The sequence below is a fragment of the Urocitellus parryii genome, chromosome 3 (genome assembly GCF_045843805.1).
Source record: "Urocitellus parryii isolate mUroPar1 chromosome 3, mUroPar1.hap1, whole genome shotgun sequence".
Lineage (NCBI taxonomy): Eukaryota > Metazoa > Chordata > Mammalia > Rodentia > Sciuridae > Urocitellus > Urocitellus parryii.
In genome coordinates this window covers 81,665,191-81,687,333 of record NC_135533.1, presented here as the reverse complement: position 1 = coordinate 81,687,333, position 22,143 = coordinate 81,665,191, and the positions used below count along the sequence as shown (strand labels likewise).

At 36.6% G+C, this 22,143-nt stretch overlaps 1 protein-coding gene across 2 annotated transcripts; it reads left to right on the top strand.

The window, feature by feature from the left end:
- Positions 1-300: 300 nt before the first annotated feature.
- Positions 301-20,578, top strand: Tra2a (transformer 2 alpha homolog). 2 transcript variants are annotated; one of them, XM_026414820.2, is made up of 8 exons: positions 301-577; positions 10,847-10,980; positions 12,901-13,066; positions 14,320-14,508; positions 17,295-17,410; positions 18,389-18,517; positions 19,482-19,546; positions 19,700-20,578. In XM_026414820.2, the coding sequence occupies exons 1-8, from the start codon at positions 542-544 to the stop codon at positions 19,708-19,710; spliced, it is 846 nt and encodes a 281-aa protein (XP_026270605.1). In that variant the 5' UTR covers positions 301-541; the 3' UTR covers positions 19,711-20,578. The 2 variants fall into 2 exon arrangements, with proteins under 2 accessions (XP_026270605.1, XP_026270611.1); XM_026414826.2 differs by having other exon boundaries at positions 19,479-19,546.
- The last annotated feature ends 1,565 nt before the right edge of the window (positions 20,579-22,143 follow it).

Here is a 22,143-nt window from a genome sequence, read left to right as displayed (position 1 = left end):
AGTTTTTTAAATTTTGGTCATTGTCTCAAAGTTGGTTTATTTGAATCAAGATCATATGGTACATATTTAATATACATAACATTTTTTTCTATTCTCTTATATCAGTATCCACGTGGACAACATTCAAAGGAGCTGAGGTCAATAAAAGCTGATGACTGAAAATCTTCAAAGGGGTGGAGGCGTTAGAGCCAAGGCTGGATTTTGGAGGTCAGCGCTGGGGAGGCGGTTCCAAAGCGCCCAGGCTAGGAACACACGCCACCCCCACGCATTTTGCCGGCGGGGCAAACACAAAGCCTCGCGGGAGGCGGGGCTCGTTACGTCATGGAGAGCCCGCCCCCTTACGTCGCGCACTGGAGAGGCTAGGTTTCTGGGTGCGCGGGCGCCATTTTGCCGGAGCCTGCGACCGAGTAGGAGCGGAGTGGAGCGGCGGTTGTTGCCGACTCTTTCCTCCTCCCTACGGTCCAGTCAGCGGGTTGATCAGGCCATTGGCCCTCAAGCCGAGACTTGTCTCTTATTTAGTTCTGGGGAGCGTCTGGCCGACATGAGTGATGTAGAGGAGAACAACTTCGAGGGCAGAGTGAGTACAAAGCCGCGGGAGCCGTCTTCGGCGGCGGCCCGATGCTCGGGGTTTTACCGGGACTAGCGCGGTCGGGCCGGGTTGCGGGGAGTCCTGCGGGGCCCGCGGGGAGCAATCTCTGGAGCCATCGCGAGTGATTTCTCACATCCCAAGATGGCTTCTGGGTCCACTCCTTCCCCAAACACTACAATTACCTCCCTCCCCTTTTTTGGAGACTGACTGGTACCTGGACTCCTGTCCTATCCCCACCTCCTCATTGCACCCTCCCTTCTCCCCGCCCCGAGGCTTGCTTACTTCTTTCTGAGGTGGGTCCCCGTCGCGGTGGGGTGGGAGGCGGCGGCAGGGAGTTCCCCACCCCGGCCGGATAGTGGTAGGTGCTTCCTGCGGTAGCATATCTGGAGACTCCCGAGCATCGTAGAGGGTCTCGGGGTCGAAAGTGCGCGGGGCTGTTGTCCGGGCGGGGAGTAGCTGGCGTGGGACTAGCTGGGGCCTGTGTCTCCTTGGCTCTCTATTGCAGTGAGCGGCCGCGTCTCTGTTGGAACCGGCGGCGTTGCGTCTATAAAGGCGAAAGCCTTGAGGTTGAAGGTGGGACGAGCCTAATGAAGTGGTTAGTCAACGACCGCACCGACCCTTAAGCGTTCTTAAGACGAGAGCTGTGAGGGGAAAACTACGCAAGGAGCCCTTTTCCCTTAATGTCCCTTTTTAACTTTGCTTTCACTTCAAAATTAATGTGGAAATGCTATAACGACTTATTTTTTTCTAATTCCTTGATGTTGGATTTTTTTTTTCTCTTTATATCTCAGCTTCTAATGCTTTTCTTCCTTTGACCTTTCATCTAAAAATTGACCACTCCTTTGCAGGTTTTTATGGTAAAAAAAAAATTAAGAAGGAATCTTCTCTTTCTTTAATCTTACATAACGAATTTCTGGCTCAGTATTTTAAAAATAACTAGTCAGTTTATACTGTTCTCTTACTCAAAAGGTTACCTGAAAATTACAGGCCCACTTCACATTTCTTTTCTCACCCCTCCCCCAGGAAGAGAGGGCACAGAAGAAGGTTTTAATTATTTGGGGTCGGATGAATATAAACATCACAAAGAATGCATTATCCTTAACTTAGGATAAGTGCTAGAACGTGTATATCAGTGTTTGAGTTTTATTTCAGAAGTTATTGAAGTAGGGGAAGTTGGTGGAAGTGAGTTAGATGAAATCTGAAAACAAAAGCCCAGGCAACACGTTTCTGCTGTTGTGTTGGTATTTATTCTAGTCACTAGGGGAACCATTAAAAAAAAAAAAAAAAACACACACACACACTTGAGGGCTGTGCTGGATAGAATGAATTTGTCCTTTCTGTGGAAGTTTAGTATAGAAACACCTGGAATCAGTCAAATCAAAGCTGATTAAGAGATTTAAAGCCATAGGGTAGAAACAAAGCTACATTTGAGATTAGATTTTTTTAATGATATTTGGAGCATGGATATAATTGAACCTGCTCATTGTTTAGGGTGATAGATTTAGTGTCTCATAAGAAATGCTTAAGATCATGCAATAAAAATATTGGTAGTAGTTGTGTTTCTTGTTTGAAAATGTTCATGTATGGAAAAAATTTTTATTGTCCATCTTCCTTTCAATTAACTTTAACAAAAAAAGTTTTTAATGCTTGTTTTAATTTGGTTTGTGGGATGTGGGCTACTAATGGGACCTTAATTTCTTTAGTTCTTTTCAATATGTCATCTAGTGGAGGAGACTAAGTTCTACTGTCATGTTACCCACCTATAAAAGTAACATGGGCTGATATTAACATTTATTTAATGGAAAGAGTAGGTTTGCTTTCCCCCCTCCCTTCTTGGCTATTTTTGGTTATAAAAAGTATTTTTGCCCTCCTCAGGGCACAGTGACACATGTATGTAAACCCAGCAACTTAGGAAGCTGAGGCAAGAGGAGTTTCTAGTTCAAAGCCAACTTTTAGAAATTTAGCAAGACCCTGTCTCAAAGTAACAAGTGAAAAGAGCTGGGTATGTAGCTCAGTGGTAAAAGTACCCTGGGTTCAATCCCTAGTACCAAAAAAAAAAAAAAAAAAGTTTTTTCCACAAGTGTAGTTTATTGTAAATTAAATTAGTAGATTGAATAATTTCCATGTTCACCTGTTACATCTTTTTACATTTTGTTTTCTGAGCTTTTTAGGTTGAGGTGATTTATATGTAATTGGTTGAAGAATTAGAAGAATGGGCTGGATGGTGATACATGCCCGGTGACTTGGGAGGCTAAGTAAGGCAGGAGGATCCCAAGATCCAGGCCAGCCTTAGCAACTTAGCAAATCCATATCTCGAATACTACTACTACTACACATAATAACAGAATAATGCTAGAAGTTTTTCTGGAGGATTACTCCCCCCTCCACACACAGCAGTTTGGCATTCATAAGTGAATTTGATTTTTTTTTTTTTTTAACTATAGTGACCTTTTTCGGCTGACTATAAACCAACAGTTTAAATTTTATATATAATAAACTGCTGTGCCCTTGTGTTTGCAGCTAAAGATGTCTAAAGGTAACAGCACCCTGGCCTAGAAAATAATTTTTAAGTGAGGAGCCAGGCATGGTGGCACACACCTATAATCCCAGCAGCTCAGGAAGCTGAGGCAGGAGGTTCTCAAGTTCAAAGCCAGCTTCAGCAAAAGCGAGGTGCTAAGCAACTCAGTAAGACCCTGTCTCTAAATAAAATGCAAAATAGGGCCAGGGGTGTGGCTCAATGGTGAACTGCCTCTGAGTTCAATTCTGGTATCAAAAAAAATTTTTAAGTGAGGTGTGTAAGTAGTTGTCATCCTTTAAAAAAATTTTTTTTTAACCACATTAGTAAAAACATTGAAAGGTCAGTATTCACATTTTAGGGTTATCAGAGGTGTTTGTGGAGATCATGAGTCAAATTTGAATTAATGTTTTCCTCTCTGTAGGAGTTTTTAGCACTAATAAAGTGCATTTTCATTTAGTTTACCAACAGTCTATAGGATACATATTAATTCCATCTCAGTAAAAAGATGTTTAGAATTAAATGAAAACTTTCTAGATAGTTAGGTTCTAGCAAACATACTGGGGAAGTAGGACCAAAACTAGTTTAGCTTACCTTTTTTTGTAGCATTTTAGAATTTACCAGCCAAAAAATCTTTAATGCGTTTTCTGTGTTTTACTGCTCATGATAATCTTGCAAGGACTGGAGTAGTGTTAGCATTTTAGAAATATAAAACTCATAGCTGGGGGCATAGCTCAGTGGTAGAGCGCTTGCCTCACACTTGTAAGGTACTCAGCACCACATAAAAAATAAATAAGTAAAATAAATAAAGATATTGTGTCCATCTTTAAAAAAAAGAGAGACCCAAAAGACTGCAGTCAGGAATCTGAGCTAAGTACTAGTCCACTATTCATATAAACACATTATGCTATATGTATTTTGGTTAACATTTGTGAAGAACACAGTATGCTTCAGTGTCTCCGAGCCATTAATGGAGTTTGCCAAAGCAGTTACTACAGCTTAATTTTCCATTTTAAATTAATCTTTCTTCCATTTTAAAGAATACAGTTAAAGAACTTTAGGGAGGAATTCCATTTTAAGTAATCCAAGGTAAAACTTGTTTAGAGCATCTGCTGCCTTTCTAATTAGGGCTAGCTAGGTGTTCTTGAGGGAAAGTAAACTTGAAGTCTAATCTGAGATGACTGACCATTCAAATCTGGGTAAAAGTAAGTGGTGTCTGATAGAATTAATAAGGAATTCAGAAAAGGAGTCAAGAAATGGGAAAGATTTACTTTGACATATAAAACTTCCATTAGGTCTAAAGATTAGAGACATTATTATTGATTATATAGGTATGCTAATGGAGAGATTGTGCTAAGATAGTGAAAAAATAGATTTGAATAATATGCAATCAAAAAGGTCCCTAAAGGAATTTGCTTGTGACATGTAATTTAAGTTAATATTTAAGTGGAAATATCCTTTGGAGTTGGGTATAAGATTGGCAATTAAGCTGTGGTTTAAAGACTCCTAGAGCCCCCCACAGCCACCTTTTCAAAACCCAACTATACTGACATTCTGGTATAGTTAACAACATAGTTGCATGAATTAGTTCCAGAATACCAGCTAGCTATTGGCTCCTGTTCTCCCAGCAGCATAGCACTTGACCACCGTTCAAGACGACCTAGGCAGCTCTCTACAGCTGGAGTGGGAGTGGGAACAATCCCTTATATCTCATCACATTGACTTGTTGCAAAAGGGTAAAGTTTCCTTCCTTGTAATATGGTAGTATTATTAAACAGTTTTATGTCTTGGGTTTATTTTTATAAAGTTGAGTACCATCATTTATCCAGTGATAAGTTCTTTTATGCTTTAATGCTTTTTTATTGTTTTCTCCCCTCGCTCTCATTTAAGCAAAGATTTTGCAAACTTGAAAAAGACCTTACAGAGTTCAAATTTTTACATTTGAAATTCTTTCACCGAAAGGTGCTAACTTGCTCAATATAAGTAAAAGGCAGGATTTTGTAAAGGAGCAGTGCAAGAAATTTAACCCACGGTTCATAACTGTAATTTTTACAGTTATGCCATAGATTGTCTTATTCCTAAATGAGAATAGAGAGCCTTGATATTGAAAGAATATCAAGGGATTTAAATATTTAGGAATGAGTCTTTAAAAAAAAACAGACAAACTTTGTGTACGTAAATGAACCATACTTATTTACCTGTGGTATCCTAAAGTGTGAAATGGCATGAATATCAGCATTGGGTTTTTCTAAAATCTGCCTGACTGAAAACCTTTGATATTGATATTATCAGTGGGTACTCAGAAACCCAATAACTAGCCCTGAGGCCTTTGTAAAACATGTATATTCCCATATTAAGTGAATTAATATTGATTGTTATTTGTTCATATGTTCTAACAGAAGATTTAGCTGGGCAGAAGTGGAAGTAAGACAATGGTAATAGTCAGATGAGGAAGAAAGAAATGCTGTAGAAAAGTTGAGAAAAGAATAATGACAGGAAATGTAGTTCCTCTTCCCTCCTTTTAAGTTACTAATATATATAGTTGTGTATAATCCTTGTTTTGTTGATATTCACCCAAAATATGAGTGACTAGAACTGATGTGAAAAGAAAAGTTAGCTTTTCCTTGAAATCAGGGCCCAGTCATCTCACTTATTCAAGATTCTTAAATACTCCATGATACCAGAAGATGAGAGCATAAGTAGAGAATATTGTAACAGATTCTTAGTAGTTTGGGTTTAGTTGCTATTTATTGGCTTTTTTTTAATATAGCAAAATCACTTTAGTCCATATAAGTTTTTCTCTACCTTTGAAATTGTCACATACATCAGCTTTTAAAAATTAGTTTATTGTGAAAATTTAGGAGATTTTATGAGCTTTATTTAAGACTTGTACAGAATTTTACAAGAAAATTCACAATTGTGGCATGAGTTTTATAAGTGGCAATTACTAAATTATTTATGATAAAATATTCCCCAAATTATTCCAAACTTTTGAGAATGTGTAGACATACAATTTTAGAATATATGTAAGCCTTTGCAGATTGAGGCATCAACCTCAGAATGCAGTAGACAGGTATGATCTTAAAGGGAGGGAAATTATTATTTGAAATTAGATAATATGAGTAATCTGTTTTCTTTTTAAGAGATTGCTCTAATAGCGGTTAGGTTTAAGAAGAAACCAGAAGTATTTTATCAGCCTGACAATCTGTAAAAGAAATACCTTATCGTACCCTAGAACTGTTATTTCTAGGGGCTGAAAAAAATAAAATTGAGAAAAATACAAAAGATTTCTTACAAGAATGAAGTTGTTAGTATAATATTGTAAGGTATTTGGGTAATTAAAGTGTATTCTGTCTTCTGAGGACACATAATTTAAATTCATCAATGTATTTCTATGGAAATCTCCAATTTTATAAAGTAGAGGAAAAATATTGTTAGAAAGTTTGTTTTACACCCATAGGCATGCATTTGTGTAAATTTGGCACTATCACCTGGCTAATATGTGCCTGGCCTTAATATTGGAATGAGTTATAGTATGATTTTTTTTTATTGGTTGTTCAAAACATTACAAAGCTCTTGACATATCATATTTCATGTATTAGATTCAAGTGGGTTATGAACTCCCATTTTTTACCCCAAATACAGATTGCAGAATCACATCGGTTACACATCCACATTTTTACATAATGCCATATTAGTAACTGTTGTATTCTGCTACCTTTCCTATCCTCTACTATTCCCCCTCCCCTCCCATCTTCTCTCTCTACCCCATCTACTGTAGTTAGTATGATACTTTTATTAGTTTATTTTTAATGAGTATTAAGTGCTAAGCATGTAGATTTTGTTGGAATATTTTTTTTCCCCATCTATAATATACTGGCTGAATTAAGGACTATTTTTTTGCAGTAGGAATTATTCTTATCTGGTGATAATTTGTGCATATAACAAACACCAAAACAAAACCTTTTCAAGTGGGTTGTTTATAGTATGTAAGGTAGACTGGGTATCCTATTTAAGATGCTTGTTAAAATTTGTGATATTAAATGAAAAAAATGTTGATTGATTCAGTGATTGTTGGATAAGCCAGATTACTGAGGAATTCATTGAATTCTTTGATGAGACGGCTGTAAGAACAGGTTAGTCTAACGAAAGGGGGAAGATATTACCCCTTCCCATCATTTATTTATTTGTTTGTTTTGTATTTGCAACTCTTAAATTTAGCTTCCAATTTCTAAATCATTTTATAATTTTTTTTTTTAAGTTGAAATTAGCAGGGCATAATGGCGCACACCTGAAGCCCCAGCAATTTGGGAGGCTAAGATGGAAGAGTCTTTTTAAGCCCACAAGTTTAAGACCAGCCTGGCCAACATAGTGAGACACCACCTTCTCAAAAAAATGAATAAATATTGAAATTATTTCATTATGAAGACAGGTCAAAGATAGAAAAGGATTATCTAGTTTTTGTCTTCTATGAAGGACTTAACTAAAGCTTGATTACTAATTCAGAGTTTAGTGAAAATAGCATTTTTTTGGTAATAGCATTTGGAAAATGTTGTATTTAAATGATAAATACTAATATGACCATCTTTCAATAATGAGTATATTTTGGTATACTAAAAGTGTCTAAAGAATTGTTATTTTGAACCTAGCAGTTTTCTGTAGATTAAGATTACTAATAGTTGAAGGATATAGGAGTTGGAGCTAAGAGCGTGACTATTTCTTAACCTTGGATGAATCCATGAAGAAGCTCATACAAAGTTAGATTTTGTGGAGCTGAAAGGGTAGACAGCAAAGGAGGTGAGGTATTGGTGACACCCTAAATGATAAACAGCAAAGCTTCTTTTAACATTTATTGATGTTGGGCTGGGATTGTAGCTCACTGGTAGAGCACTTGCCTAGCATGTGTGAGGCCCTGGGTTTGAATAAATTAAATAAAAGTCCATCAACAACTAAAATAATAAAATTTTGTTTATCTTTTTAAAAGACATCCTGTCAGGCCAGGCATGGTGACACACACCAATAATCCCAGTTTACTGGGGAGATTGAGGCAGATCACAAATTCAAGACCACCCTGGGAGACTTAGCAAGATCCTTTCTCAAATTTTAAGAAAGGACTGGTGGTGTAGTTCTTACATTGTGTGAGCACTTAAGATAACACTGAGTTACCTTGTTCACACTAATTTCTGAGAAATAATTTTCAGCAACTGTTAATTATGTTTATGAGAGGAGACTTCAAAGTCATAATTGCACATATTTGGACCATTATGTTTTTGTCATGTTCTAAAAAAACTTCAAATAAACCTTTGGTTTTAATGTAAGAATTTTTATTTCTGTCATGGCAAAGTTAAAAGTTTAAGTGCCTTTCAGTTTAAAGCCTTCTAATTATACATGTATGTATTATAAAAGCTGTGGTGATGTTTGTAGATACAATTCCCAGCCACTGCTGTTCAATGGAGCATAAATGAATATTATGTCAGAGGGTCTGTTTTATAGAAGGAAAAGCTGAAGATATTCTTATCAGTTTAGTTACTGAACCCGCCTGTGAAACTGTAATTACAAGCAAGTTAGCCATGCCTTTTTCTATCTTTCTTTCTTTGTTTCTTTTTAAAGCACTGAATATGCTGCTCCAAGCATCTGTCCCGGAATTTAGAGAGTATCTAAAATGTGGTGAGAGACTTACTGTAGGTAGTTAAATGGGAAAGGTTGGTATTGAACAAAAAGTAGTTAAAATTAGTTTTGTTTTCATATGGAAAAAAATAGGCCTACCAGCATTATTATAATTCTGGATAAATGTCCTTAGAGGTAAAAGTTTTAAGAAAGCTTTTTTTAAAAAAGTTGTGTCGTAGTCAATATGGTATAAATGAAAATTGGTGTGAAATTGGAATAATTTTTTATACATTAATAATCAGGCATAAATGGGCAGAGGAGCCAAATTGTCCATTATGTTTTAGTCATAAAGTGCCTAATGTTTGTCAAATAAGCTTTTAATCGGTTATAAATAAATGTATTTGGAAAGTTTTGATTTACACCCAACTTTTTCAGAAACCAGTTTTGCAATATAGGAAATATAGTCACCAAAGGAATTATAAGTATACATAAATACATAAAATACATAAAAGCTGAATTTAAAAAAGGTAAAATCAAGCCAGGCTCAGTGGCACAAGCCTGGCTTGGGAGGCTGATTCAGGAGGATCTCAAGTTCAAAGCCAGTCTCAGCAAAAAGCAAGGTGCTAAGCAATTCACTGAGACTTGTCTCTAAATAAAATACAAAACGAGACTGGGGATATGACTCGATGGTTGAGTGCCCCAAGTTCAATCCCCAGTTACCCCATCCCTACTCCCCCTCCCCAAGGAAAGGTAGGATCAAAAATGATACAATTTTTGTAACTTATGGTGAATTTTTATATTTCCTGGAGAATATAGCTCTTTAAAGTGGCACAGCTGTAAAATGCAAAATATATATTTTAGGAGTTTCAAACCAAAGAGGATAATTAAAATTTTTGTGCTTCCTCTTTTCCCTTAGTTTTTGCCATATATTATCTGTCTTCATAACCAGTCTTTCTGGTTAAATCAAAATAAGCAAAGATAGTAAAACAGAATTGGAAGGTGTTAGTAATTTTGCTGACTTTTTGATTCCTTTGATCCTTTGGCATGTATGCTATAATGTATGAGTTTAGATAGTTGTGTACAGGTATTTCAGCCTGGGATGCTTTACTTTAACAATATCTCGATTTCTTAGCATGACTTAGTAAAAGCGTATTCTAAGATCAGTAAGAATCTTCAGGTTTAAAATAGTGGAAACTTAACACGTAGGTGGGGGGAAATTACACTTTATGTTAGATTTGTTTGAATTAAGTATTTATATTAAAATTGTTCACATTTTAGGTATTAGAATGAAACATGAAAGGGGAGGAGGGTAAAGAGATGGTTTAAAAACACATTTAGAGAAATTCAGTAGATTCTCTTTGTTAGAAACTACACTTTTGAACAATTTTAAAGACTATAAAATTGCCTTTTTTTTTTTAATAAACTAGTTATTTGCACTTTACCTGCTGGCTTTTCCATTTGGTAGATAACATTCTGAACTCCAGCAGAGTTTTATAATCCCCACGTGCTTAAATATACTAAATGTTCTTTTTCCATTAAGGTTAATGTTCGTGAAGAAATTGAAGAGTTTTTTCCAAGAATGTGGAAGATAAATCAAGATAAAAGAAGGCTAATGAAAAGTATTAAAGATCAGAAAATTAAAATTGAATGGGGGAAAAAATTGAACAGAAGATTGGTCAGATAGAAGCACTTGAATATTTTTTTAAGGCTATTTTGAATTGTTTGAATTGGGGAAGAATACACGAAGTATGAAAAATGAAAAACTCAATGAAGAATGAAGAGAAGTAGAAAGCAAGAGTGAAGTAGAATTAAAAGAATCTGGAAGAATGAATGGGTCCTAGGTTAAGTAAATGTATGGTTTATGTTCCAGTGTCTGTATGATCAAGTTGTAGATGAATTTGCATGATTACTTAGTTAATAGAGAATTGGTGATCTGGTTCAAGTAGGGAATTATTGAGGACAGTTAGCAGTATTAACAATGGGTTATTAATGAGCTGAAATTTTTTTCTGGAGGGTGTTGCCTAACCATTTGTTTTTCAGGAGCAATCAATATAAAAAAAATTACGCTACATTAAATGTTAGGTGTTAGGCATCTACGGGACCAGTGCCATTTGTAATACTGTCTTCTTTGTTAGGAGTCTCGCTCTCAGTCAAAATCTCCAACGGGAACTCCTGCTCGTGTAAAATCGGAGAGCAGGTCAGGATCTCGTAGTCCATCAAGGGTTTCCAAACACTCTGAATCCCATTCTCGGTCAAGATCAAAATCCAGGTAAGTGTGTTTAAAATAAAGCCTCAGATGTTTTATGTGTTTTTGGTTTGGTTTGGTTTTATGGCAAAGGGATTTTATGAAATTCTTCCTTATGGCTGCATTTTGAACAGAAATTTCACCAAAGGCTCATAAAATAGTTTTTCTCAGACTCTAGAATTTAGAAATTAATATTTTCTAGATAAATTAAGAGTCTCTGCACAGTTAATCTATTGGATAATAGCTATTAAAACAAATACATTGATTGACTTAAATGAACTTGAGAATCAGTGTATGGTTGTATGCCAACAAAATTTGGTGCAGCAAAAATGACAATTTTGAAGTGTGAAGTGGTACACACCTATAATCCAAGTTACTCCTTAGGTTGAGGCAGAAGGATCACAAGTTAGAAGCCAGCCTTAACAATTTAGTGAGGCCCTGTCTCAAATGAATAAAAACAACTCAGTGGAAAGCATTTCTGGGTTCAATCCCCAGTAGCAAAAAAGAGTTTTATTCCACATACATATTTTATCTAAAGATTATGTACGACTCCTATGTCCAGGTTGAAACACTGGTCTATTATAATTGGAGGGGGGACAACTCCAGATAATCAGAGACCCACCACTGACAACAAAAACTCTTAACAGACTACTGCAAAGTTCACGGTTTCACATGGCCCAGGTCTATTAGGCTGGAATTTTTTAAAAGCCTGGACAGTTGTTTGCTAAGTCATTTTTATTTCTGGAGTAAAGACATAGTTGTCTTTTAATAGAGTCTGCTTGCAAAGGAGCATATTATAAAAGAATCATTTAAAAGGCTGCACTTTGGCAGGTGGGGTTGTGCATGTGGCCCAGTGGTAGAGCGCTTGCCTAGCATGTGTAAGGCACTGGGTTTGATTCTCAGCATCACATATAAATAAATGAATAAAATAAAGGTCTATTAATGTCTTTTAAAAAAGAAAAAGCTGTGCTTTTCTTGAGGTCCACAGCTGTGGTGTTTCCTCAGAAGTTTTATACATTTTTTTTTTTTTAATATCTATTTATTTTTTAGTTTTTGGCCGACACAATATCTTTGTATGTGAGCTGAGGATCGAACCCGGGCCGCACGCACGCCAGGCGAGAGCGCTACCGCTTGAGCCACATCCCCAGCCCCCAGAAGTTTTATACATCTTAGCAGATTGTATTTTTTTGGTATTCTCTAAACACATCTCCATGTCTTTGGTGGTGGTGGTACAAGACACTGAACCCAGGGGCACTTGAGGTAGGTTAAGTCTTCCAGCTTTATTGCTTGCTTTTTTAGTTCTGTAAAAATCTTCCCTCATTTATTCCCTTCCTCCTTATGCTATGTTGGGGATTGAACCGATTGCCTTGTACATGCTAGGCAAGACCTTTACCACTGAGTTACATCCCTAACTCTTTTCAAAATTTCTATTTTGAGACAGGTTCTTGCTAAGTTGCTCCGGTTGACATTAAACTTGTGATCTTTCTGCCTCAGCCTCCCAAACAGCTGGGATTACAAGCATGTACTACCATACCCAGCCTGTCCTTATGCCATTTTTAATTTTCTGGCCCTTAGCATTTATAACATTTATGAAATATGTTATAGAAGCTATTTTGTAGACTGATACCACAGCTGGAAAGAAGGTAGAGCTTTAACATGATTGTAAGGTAAGGTGAAAGGGGTGAATCTAGAAGGGAAAGACCAAAAGAAGGGAGGTTGCGGTGACTTAAGAAAACAAGAATACCTTTTTCTTGGAAAGGACACAGGAGTAGAGGGACTAAGGGTGTAGCTCAGTGGTAGAACACTTGTTTGATTCCCTAGGCCCCTTTCAAAAAGAAAAAAGACAAAAAAGAGCTGAGAACAGGCATGGATATTTGTACACATCCTTGGAAAAAAGTGTTGGCCATTTTCCAGTATTTTTACCTACATTTGTTTCTCTCAAAGGTCAAGGTCAAGAAGGCATTCTCATAGACGTTATACTCGATCCAGATCCCACTCTCACTCTCATAGGAGAAGATCTCGAAGTAGATCGTATACACCAGAATACCGACGGCGAAGGAGCCGAAGTCACTCTCCAATGTCTAACCGGAGAAGACATACAGGCAGCAGGGTATGTGGGTATAAAAGTTAATGAAAACTTATTTTTCTCTTTCTTGAGTGTAGTCATGGCATAATGTCTTCTCTTTTATGAGAGATAGGCATTGTTTTAGAAATTGGTACTCCAGAAACATTCTTAACAAATTTAACTTTGGAAATAAAAGGAATACCTTTTATGTTATGGATATGCTAATAAAAGAAATGCCACCATCATAACAAGCCTACATTTCATGATAGCTTCTATAATGGGGGTATAGTATCTTGATTTTTTTAAAATTTTGTTTTAATTAGTTACACATGACAGTACAATGATCTTGACATACATTTGAGTCAGATGGGGTATAATTTCTCATTGTTCTGAGTGTACAGGTTGCAGAATCACATTGGTCATACAGTCACGTATATACATACAGCAATAATGTCTATTTTATTCTGGTTTTTTTTTTTTTTAGTTATTTTTTAAAAAGATAAAATTTGGGGATAAATGAGCTCTAAGAATTAAAAATGAAAAGCATAAACGGTGAGATAATTAATGCAGAGTTTTACCATAATAGGGAGAAACCAAGAAAATATCAAAAGTTATGCAGTAGTAACAACCAACACTTTAATTTTCTTGTTAGGAAATGAGTAAATCTTGGATGTGTGATATTGAGGTGTTTTTGGTTTTGTTTACTAGTTGACCAAACTCAGGTTTCAGTCAGTCTACACAGAATGTCAGTATTTAATGATTAGAAATTTGTATTTTTAATTTTAAAATGTGGCTCATGGAAACATTGAAAGTAGTATATCCTTGCTACATAAAGAAAATGGGGACTGGGGCTGTAGCTCAGTGGCAGAGCGCTTGTCCAGCATGCATCAGCCACTATGTTCTATTTTCCGTACCACATAAAAATAAACAAAATAAAGGCATTCTGTCCATCTACAATTCCAAAAAAAAGAAAAGAAAGAAATGGAGACTTCTAAATTAGTAATTCCAAATCAGATTAGATACTAATCCATCAGGGATATACAGGACAAATTCTTGGGATATGTTCTGAAAATTACTGGGCTAAAAGTAGAATTGTTTTTATTCAGGCTATGACTAGAAAGTATATTCCATAGAAAATCTAAATGCTCTGAACTGTAAAATGTGGTTCATCTGCTTTAGTTCCATAAAATTTTATTTCCAAATAACTAGAAACAATATATTCTATGTGAGGTAGGTGGGGTGTTTGAAACAAAATATTTTTATTTTAATTAGAGCTTAATAACGTCTTTATCCAATAGGCGAATCCAGATCCCAACACTTGTCTTGGAGTTTTTGGCCTCAGTTTATACACAACAGAGCGAGATCTTCGTGAAGTATTTTCTAGATATGGACCATTGAGTGGTGTCAATGTGGTTTACGACCAACGGACTGGACGATCACGGGGATTTGCTTTTGTGTATTTTGAGAGAATAGATGACTCAAAGGAGGTAAACTTGATTTTAAATTTTCATTTTGAGAAAATTTTATATTCATGAGCATAGTATTGATTTACTATTAAAAGTTAACTAATTCCCATTTCTGTAAACATTGTTTCTTCTCATACTCTAATTCAAACTCACCCTTTTGGTGTTACAATTAGAATAGCCAAAGTTTGACTTTTCCGCTTTTGTTCTGGTGTAGATGTATATATATATATACACATATATTTCCTGATTGAAATCTGTTTTTGTAAACTGGGATGTATATTTTAAGTTAATGGAAAATGTAAAGTGTGTTTTTTTGTTTTTAATAAACCACATTGATGACTCTGAACAGATGATTAAAAACTTATGTCTGAGCCAGGCGTGATGGTGCACACCTGTAATCCCAGTGTCTCAGAGGCTGAGGTAGGAGGTTCACAAGTTCCAGGCCAGCCTCAGCAACTTAGTGAGGTGAGACCACAAGAAATGATCCTTGTAATAAAAGCAGTAATAAGAACAGGTATATCTTTCAAAAATAATAGATGATATTGTCATCTAGTGCCTGTAATCCTGGCTACTTAGGAAGCTGAAGTATAGGATCAGTTGAGACCAGGAGTTTAAGATCAGCCTAAGTAACATAGCAAGACCCTGTCTCAAAAAAAAAAAAAAAAATCTATAATGCCAGAAATTGCGCCCTATAACACAGGATCAGGAGGCCTAAAATGTTAAGAGTGCCAGGGTAGAGAAACCTTTGATAATTTTAACTAAGGTAATACTTTAGTTTTCGAATATCTTAATTTGTCATTGTTTGGACTTTTTTGTTGTTATGTATTTGTGATTTGTTTTCCTATTCCCAAACAATAGAGGTGTAAATTTAGAAATATTAAGATATGGGGCCTAAAATACAAAGTGCAAAACAAAAAACAAATTTTTTTCCTGTGATAATTTTTTGTCTTAGCTTTTTTTTTTTCTCCCCTTGGTTTATTTCTGGGTAAAGTTAGAATGGCGATGTTACTTAGGTTCCAAAAACTTACTTCAAATATTTTCATTTGCTAAAGTGTTTAAAATATCATTGTAATTATTATCTTGGTGCTTAGGGCAAAGTAATGGGAATGTGAGCTCAGATACCAATGACTTTAGGAGCACTTTTTGGCAGGTTGAGTTTCTTTATATTTGAAGTTCACTAGGTGGCAGTGTGTTTTAAGTCATGGCTTGGCTAATTAAAGATTGCTAGCTAAACTGCATTTTCTATTTTGAGTTGACCAGACTGAAACCAGTTACTTCCAACCTCAGTTATACAGACTTCCCCTAGGTTGTGTGGTTTCTACTGTATGGCTGTGGCTGTCTCTACTTCTTCTGCACAGGCCTTCTGAAATGGCTTAGCTGAAATATGTATGAACTACAAAAACCAATGCTGTTAATAAACTCTTCACCCTTATTTGAAAGAACAGCTTGGAAATTTCAGGTTTTGGAATTTAAAATAGAAAATGTTACATTTATGACAGTTTTGTTGTTTCAGAAACTTATCTATTAAGATATAAATAATTGTTTTCTTAAGGTGAAGGGTTTTTTAGCCAAAAGGACCCTTTCAAAGTTGTTCTTTTGAAAGATGAAACCAAAAGAGATATTATTTTATTTGTTTATTTAGTGCCAGGGATTGAACTCAGGGGCACTCGGCCACTGAGCGGCATCCCCAGCCCTATTTTGTATTTTATTTAGTTGCTTAGCACCTCACTTTTTGCCGAGGCTGGCTTTGAACTTGCAATCTTCTGCCTCGGTCTCTCAAGCCACTGGGATTGCAGTCATACGCACCACTGTGCCTGGCTGAGATCTTGATTATCTTAAGAGGATAGCCTCTCTTCAGAGTGTAGATTTTTTTTATAAGTAGGAAGAATAGCTCTTTGAATCTTAAAGTAAAATATTTGTGAATTACATTAAAATCGTGTATCTTTATTGGTTTCTTCTCAGCAAGAGACTGGAAAAGGTAGTACCATAAATGTGTGTGCTTCTATACCTGTAAATCTTCTTTATCAGCATATTGGACTGCAAACTGAAGAACAAGAAATAAGGAAGTCAGGTGTGGTGGCACACACCCTATAATCCCAGCGACTTTCCAGGCTGAGGCAGGAGGATCAGAAGTTCATACCAACCTCAGCAACTTAGTGAGACCATCAAAATGAAAAACAAAATGGACTAGGGAGGTAGCTCAGTGGTTAAGCACCCCTGAATTCATTCCCCAGTTCAAAAAAGGGGGGGAAGTAAAATCAGGTTACAGAGAAAATGTAGTTAAAACTTGGCCAACATTCTTAGTATTTTGAAGTCAGTCTTTATAAATAAATGTCTGAGGACTGAGGAAGTATGAAATGCAGCCTACCTGGGCAAGCTACAGAAAGTTTCGATTGAGGGGCTGGGGATGTGGCTCAAGCGGTAGCAGGCTTGCCTGGCATGCGTGCGGCCCGGGTTCGATCCTCAGCACCACATACCAACAAAGATGTTGTGTCTGCCGAGAACTAGAAAATAAATATTTTAAAGAAGAAAAAAAAAAAGTTTAGATTGAAAAGATGAACATGGAGTGGGAACTCAGACACAGACATTTGAGGGGAAGGTGTATTAACTTCTCTTTTGAGTAAATTTAAATATTTTCTGGACAGTTTTGAGGTCTAGAAATGTCAGAATCCCCTGCACTACTGTGTTGTTTTCAAATTAGATGAGTTTATTTGGATTTCAGATAATTTTGCACTTAATATTTAAGTAATTATTACTTAAAGGCCAGTGAATTATACATGACTTTCTGTGCTTGTTCTCCTTTACAGGCTATGGAAAGGGCAAATGGAATGGAGTTGGATGGTAGAAGAATTCGTGTGGATTATTCTATCACTAAGAGAGCGCACACACCTACACCTGGCATCTACATGGGCAGACCAACTCAGTAAGATCTCACATTGCCTAGAGCTGAGACTGGGGCTTAGTGGTAGAGCATTTGCCTAGCATGAGACCCTGGGTTCAATCCCTAGTGCAGCAAGGGAAAAAAATTGTTTTTCATAAACTAAACTGTAAGAGCCAGAAATCTATGAGAAATGTAATGAGGAAATATTTTTTCCTGTCATTTAGTTTACATACATTCTCAGAATTCTTTTAATATATTTTTAATATTTATAGTTTATTAAAATATTAATAAATATACAAATAAGCAAAATATGATGTTTATAAGCTATTGCAAATATAATTCTGGCTTTTCTCCTGGTCTTGTTCAAGAAGAACTTTGTGTGTGTGTGTGTGTGTGTGTGTGTGTGTGTGTGGTGGATTGACATAATATCTTTATTTTTATTTATTTTTTATGTGGTGCTGAGGTTCCAGCCCTTTACCATTGAGCTACAACCCCAGCCCGAATAAGAAATTTTTTAAGTATTAGAAAAATATTACATGCTATTCATTTGTCTCTCTGTTCCTATGTGACCTGGGAAACCTCTCTATATAAGGATTATTTATAATTTGTTTTGTAGATACGTGATGTTTATGTTACGGTGCATTGCATAGATTGAATTCAGTAGTAAATGGGCCAAGTGCAGTGTGCACACCTGTACGCCCATTGGCAGGAGGATTGCAAGTTCAAAGCCAGCCTCAGCAAAAGCAAAGCACTAAGCAACTCAGTGAGACCCTGTTGCTAAATAAAATACAAAATAGGGCTGGGGATGTGGCTTAGTGGTCAAATGCCTCTGAGTTCAATCCCCAGTACCAAAAGGGGGGGGAAAAGAAAGAAAAGAAATATAAGCATATGACCTCAAGGGTAGTTCTTCTTAACTGTCCTCCTTTCATTTTTTTTTTTTTCAAGCTGCTGATTTTTATTAAATGGTCCCAGAAAAAGGATCATTGACACTAAAGTGTAATGTTTTATATTTTTCTTTAGTAGTGGTGGTGGTGGTGGCGGCGGAGGTGGAGGTGGAGGTGGAGGTGGTGGCAGGCGTCGAGATTCTTACTATGATAGAGGATATGATCGTGGATATGACAGATATGAAGACTATGATTACCGGTACAGGTAATGTTTTAACTTTGAAATTTTTGTTCTAAATTAGATGGCATCTCTATTATTTGGCACTTATGTGTTTGATCTGTATGAATAAAAAGTGAATGTTTGAACTTGACTTAGCATTGGCCCCAGCTGCTTGGGAGGCTGAGATGGGAAGATCACTTGAAATCAGGGAATCAAGGCGAGACTGGGCAGCATAGTAAGACCTTGTTTTTAAAAAGAAAAGCCAAGCTAGATGCAGTGGCATACACCCGAAATCTCAGCAATTTGATGAGATTCTGTCTCAAAGTAAAAAAGAACTAGGGAGTGTAATTCAGTAGTAAAGCACCCCTGGCTTTTCTCCTGGTCCTGTTCAAGAAGAATTGTTTTTTAAACCCCTGGGGTTTTTTATTAAAAAAAAAAAAAAAAAAAAAAAGCCATGCATAGTTGGCACACTCCTACTCCCAAGAGTCTGAAGCAGGAAGAGGATCACAAGTTTAAGGCCAGCCTCTGCAACTTAGCAAGTCACTTATCTCAAAAAGGACTGGGGATGTAGTTTTGTGGTAGAGAACCCATATATTCAGTCCCCAACGCCACAAAAAAATATAAACAAAAAACTCAGTGGCCCGGGAGGCTGAGACAGGAGGATTGTGAATTCAAAGCCAGCCTCAGCAAAAAGTGAGGTACTAAACACAGACCCTGTCTGTAAATACAATACAAAAAAAATAGGGCTGGGGTTGTGGCTCAGTGGCCAAGTGCCCCTGAGTTCAATTCCTGGTACTACCCCGACCCCACCCACCCCCCCAAAAAAAGTGTAAATCATATTATTTTGAGACAGGGCCTGGTTAAATGACTAGGACTCACTATTTTGAGTGGTGGGGGATTTCTTTTTTTAATTATCATCCGCCATGGTAGATTGTGTGTGTGTGTGTGTGTGTGTGTGTGTGTGTGTGTGTGTGTGGTATACTAAGTGATCTTTTATTTCTTACAGAAGAAGGTCGCCTTCTCCTTATTATAGTCGATACAGATCACGATCAAGATCTCGCTCCTACAGCCCAAGTATGTGAACTTTGCTTTTGTAGCATTAAAACCTCATTTCTCATTAATGGCTTATTATAGAATATTAGGATTTATGTGGTAGCTGTTAATAGTTGGGAAAACATTAGGTAAGTTGAACTATAATTGTTAACATTTTTGTTCTTTCTCTTTCAGGACGCTATTGATAATGGAATGGTTGCAGTTGAGGACTTTTTTTCCCCCCTTTCTCCTTCCCCTCTCTCTTTTTTATTCTGGAGTTTCCCAAGCTTCTGATTTTTCCTACTCCTTAAAAAAAAAAGAAAAGAAAAGAAAATCCTTGATTTATTTAGCTTCTACACTTTTTCAGTTGCATTGCTGTTTTCCACCCCTTTTAATATACTCTTAAAGGATGTAATTGTTGTCATTTTGAGTAGTTAAACACCTTGAGTTAAAAAAAAGGAGAACCCAGTGTTAAGTTTTTGTATCATTTTTCTTTGCCTTTACAGAGGATTAACTCCTAGCTAATTATATGAGGAAAGAAATGATCTTTTTAAAGCTTTCATGTCAGATATTGTATTAGACACTGTATTAGAGATCTGCATTTATGAGGACTCCTTTTTTAACTTTTTTTGGGGGGAAGATAGTAACATATGAAGTAGTTCAGTCATGTCACATTTGTCTGAGGTGGCATAGAACAAATAGTTGAGTGTAAAAAGTTTGAAGCTATAGAAGAAAACACTTGGACATTTCTTTTGAAGAAGGTAATTTTTGAACCCTAAAAATTAAGTCACTTTTTTAGAGATTAAAAGCTTGTGGATTCCTACAAAACATGTTGTATTTGAAATACATCTGTTAAACTTTACAAACTTAAAGTGTGATTTTTTTGTGTGTGTGTTGAACTCATTGAGTTAGGTATATCCTTAATAAGTGAAAGACAACCCTTTATTTATTATTTAGAGCAATTGTATAGTTTGCTGTTAGAAATTTTGTTATTAGGACATTGGTTAAGCAGGCTATTATATAGGATAGAGTCCTTAGAAGATACATGTGGGAGAAAAGTAGTTTTCTTTCAAATAAAAGTTACTTCTTGGAAAACGGGATTGTCTCTTTATTTTGATACAGTGGAAAAATAAAACTGGATTGATTTGGAACCAGTTCTTCCTTTTCTCTGCATTCCCCTAATATGTATCCATACATAAAGTTTTGCCCATTCTGAGTTAATTTCCTGAACACTCAAATGTGCAACACTTGTCTACTCTCTGATATTTTAAAACTCTTTGTTCATTTTTTCTTTTAGTGAACCAGGTAGCAAATACTGAGTATTCAGTGTCAGTATCTTGCTGTAGGAAAGATAAGTAGGTAGTTCATGTCTGTTAAGGTTTTTGTTTGTTTTGCCAGTAAAGGATATCCTAATAGGTTTTAGTTAAATGAGGTTGTTAAAGACTGGGAGAGTCATTGCCTTAAAGAGAACATGAGTTTGGTAGAATGCCTATTACCAAAAAGAAGACCCACCCGTGGTGGTGCACTCCTGTAATCCCAGCAACTCAGGAGGCTGAGGCAGAAGGATCGCAAGTTCAAAGCCAACCATAGCAACTTAGCCAGACCCTGTCTCAATAAAAAAGGTTGGGGATGTGGCTCAGTGGTAAGGAGCCCTTGGATTCTGTCCCCAGTACCCAAAAATAAGAAACCGTTGACTACAGAAATACTTGAAAGACTTATGTAGAATATTAGCAACAGTGAAAACAGCCACGTGAAGAGACAATGAAGACTGGTATATGTTAAAATTACATGTTATGGAAAATAAAGGAATGGGATAAAAAAAATTTTTTTTTTTGAGAGAGGAGAGTGTGAGAGAGAGAATTTTTAATATTTATTTTTAGTTCTCGGCGGACACAACATCTTTGTTGGTATGTGGTGCTGAGGATCGAACCCGGGCCTCACGCATACCAGGCGAGCGCGCTACCGCTTGAGCCACATCCCCAGCCCCCATACAAGTATTTTTCACAGGGGGAGTTCTGTCATTGACCTAGATCATCAGCTTCTCTTGTTTTTCTTCCACATTTACCTTTTAAATTTTGAGATGGTCTCCCCAGACTGGCCTAGAATTTAGAATCCTCCCCTCTACTGAGTTAGGGATGCAAGTTTAAGTGTAGATTTAGGCTGGCATGGTAGGGTGCATCTGTTATCTGGAAGCTTAAAAGGCTGAGGCAGGAGGATAAGTGTGAGGATCAAGAGTCCAAAGCCAGCCTTAGCAACTTAGCAAGGCCCTAAAGCAACTCAGTGAGACCCTATCTCTAAATTTAAAAAAAGAGCTGGGGATGTAGCTCAGTGGTTAAGAGTCCCTGGGTTCACCCTGGTACTAAAAAAGTTTTAAATAGCTTCTCCAAGGGGATGGGGTTGTGGTTCAGTGATAGAGCACTTGCTGACAAGTGAGGCACTGGGTTCAATTTTCATCACTGCATATAAATAAATGAATAAAACAAAGGTCCATCAACATCTAAAAAATATTTAAAACTAAAAAGTCTTCTCCAAGAAAATAAAATTTCAACCAAGATCTAAAGGTGAGGGTTGGGGTTGTGGTTCTATGGTAAAGTGCTTGCCTAGCATGTAAGATGCACTGGATTTGATTCTCAGAACCA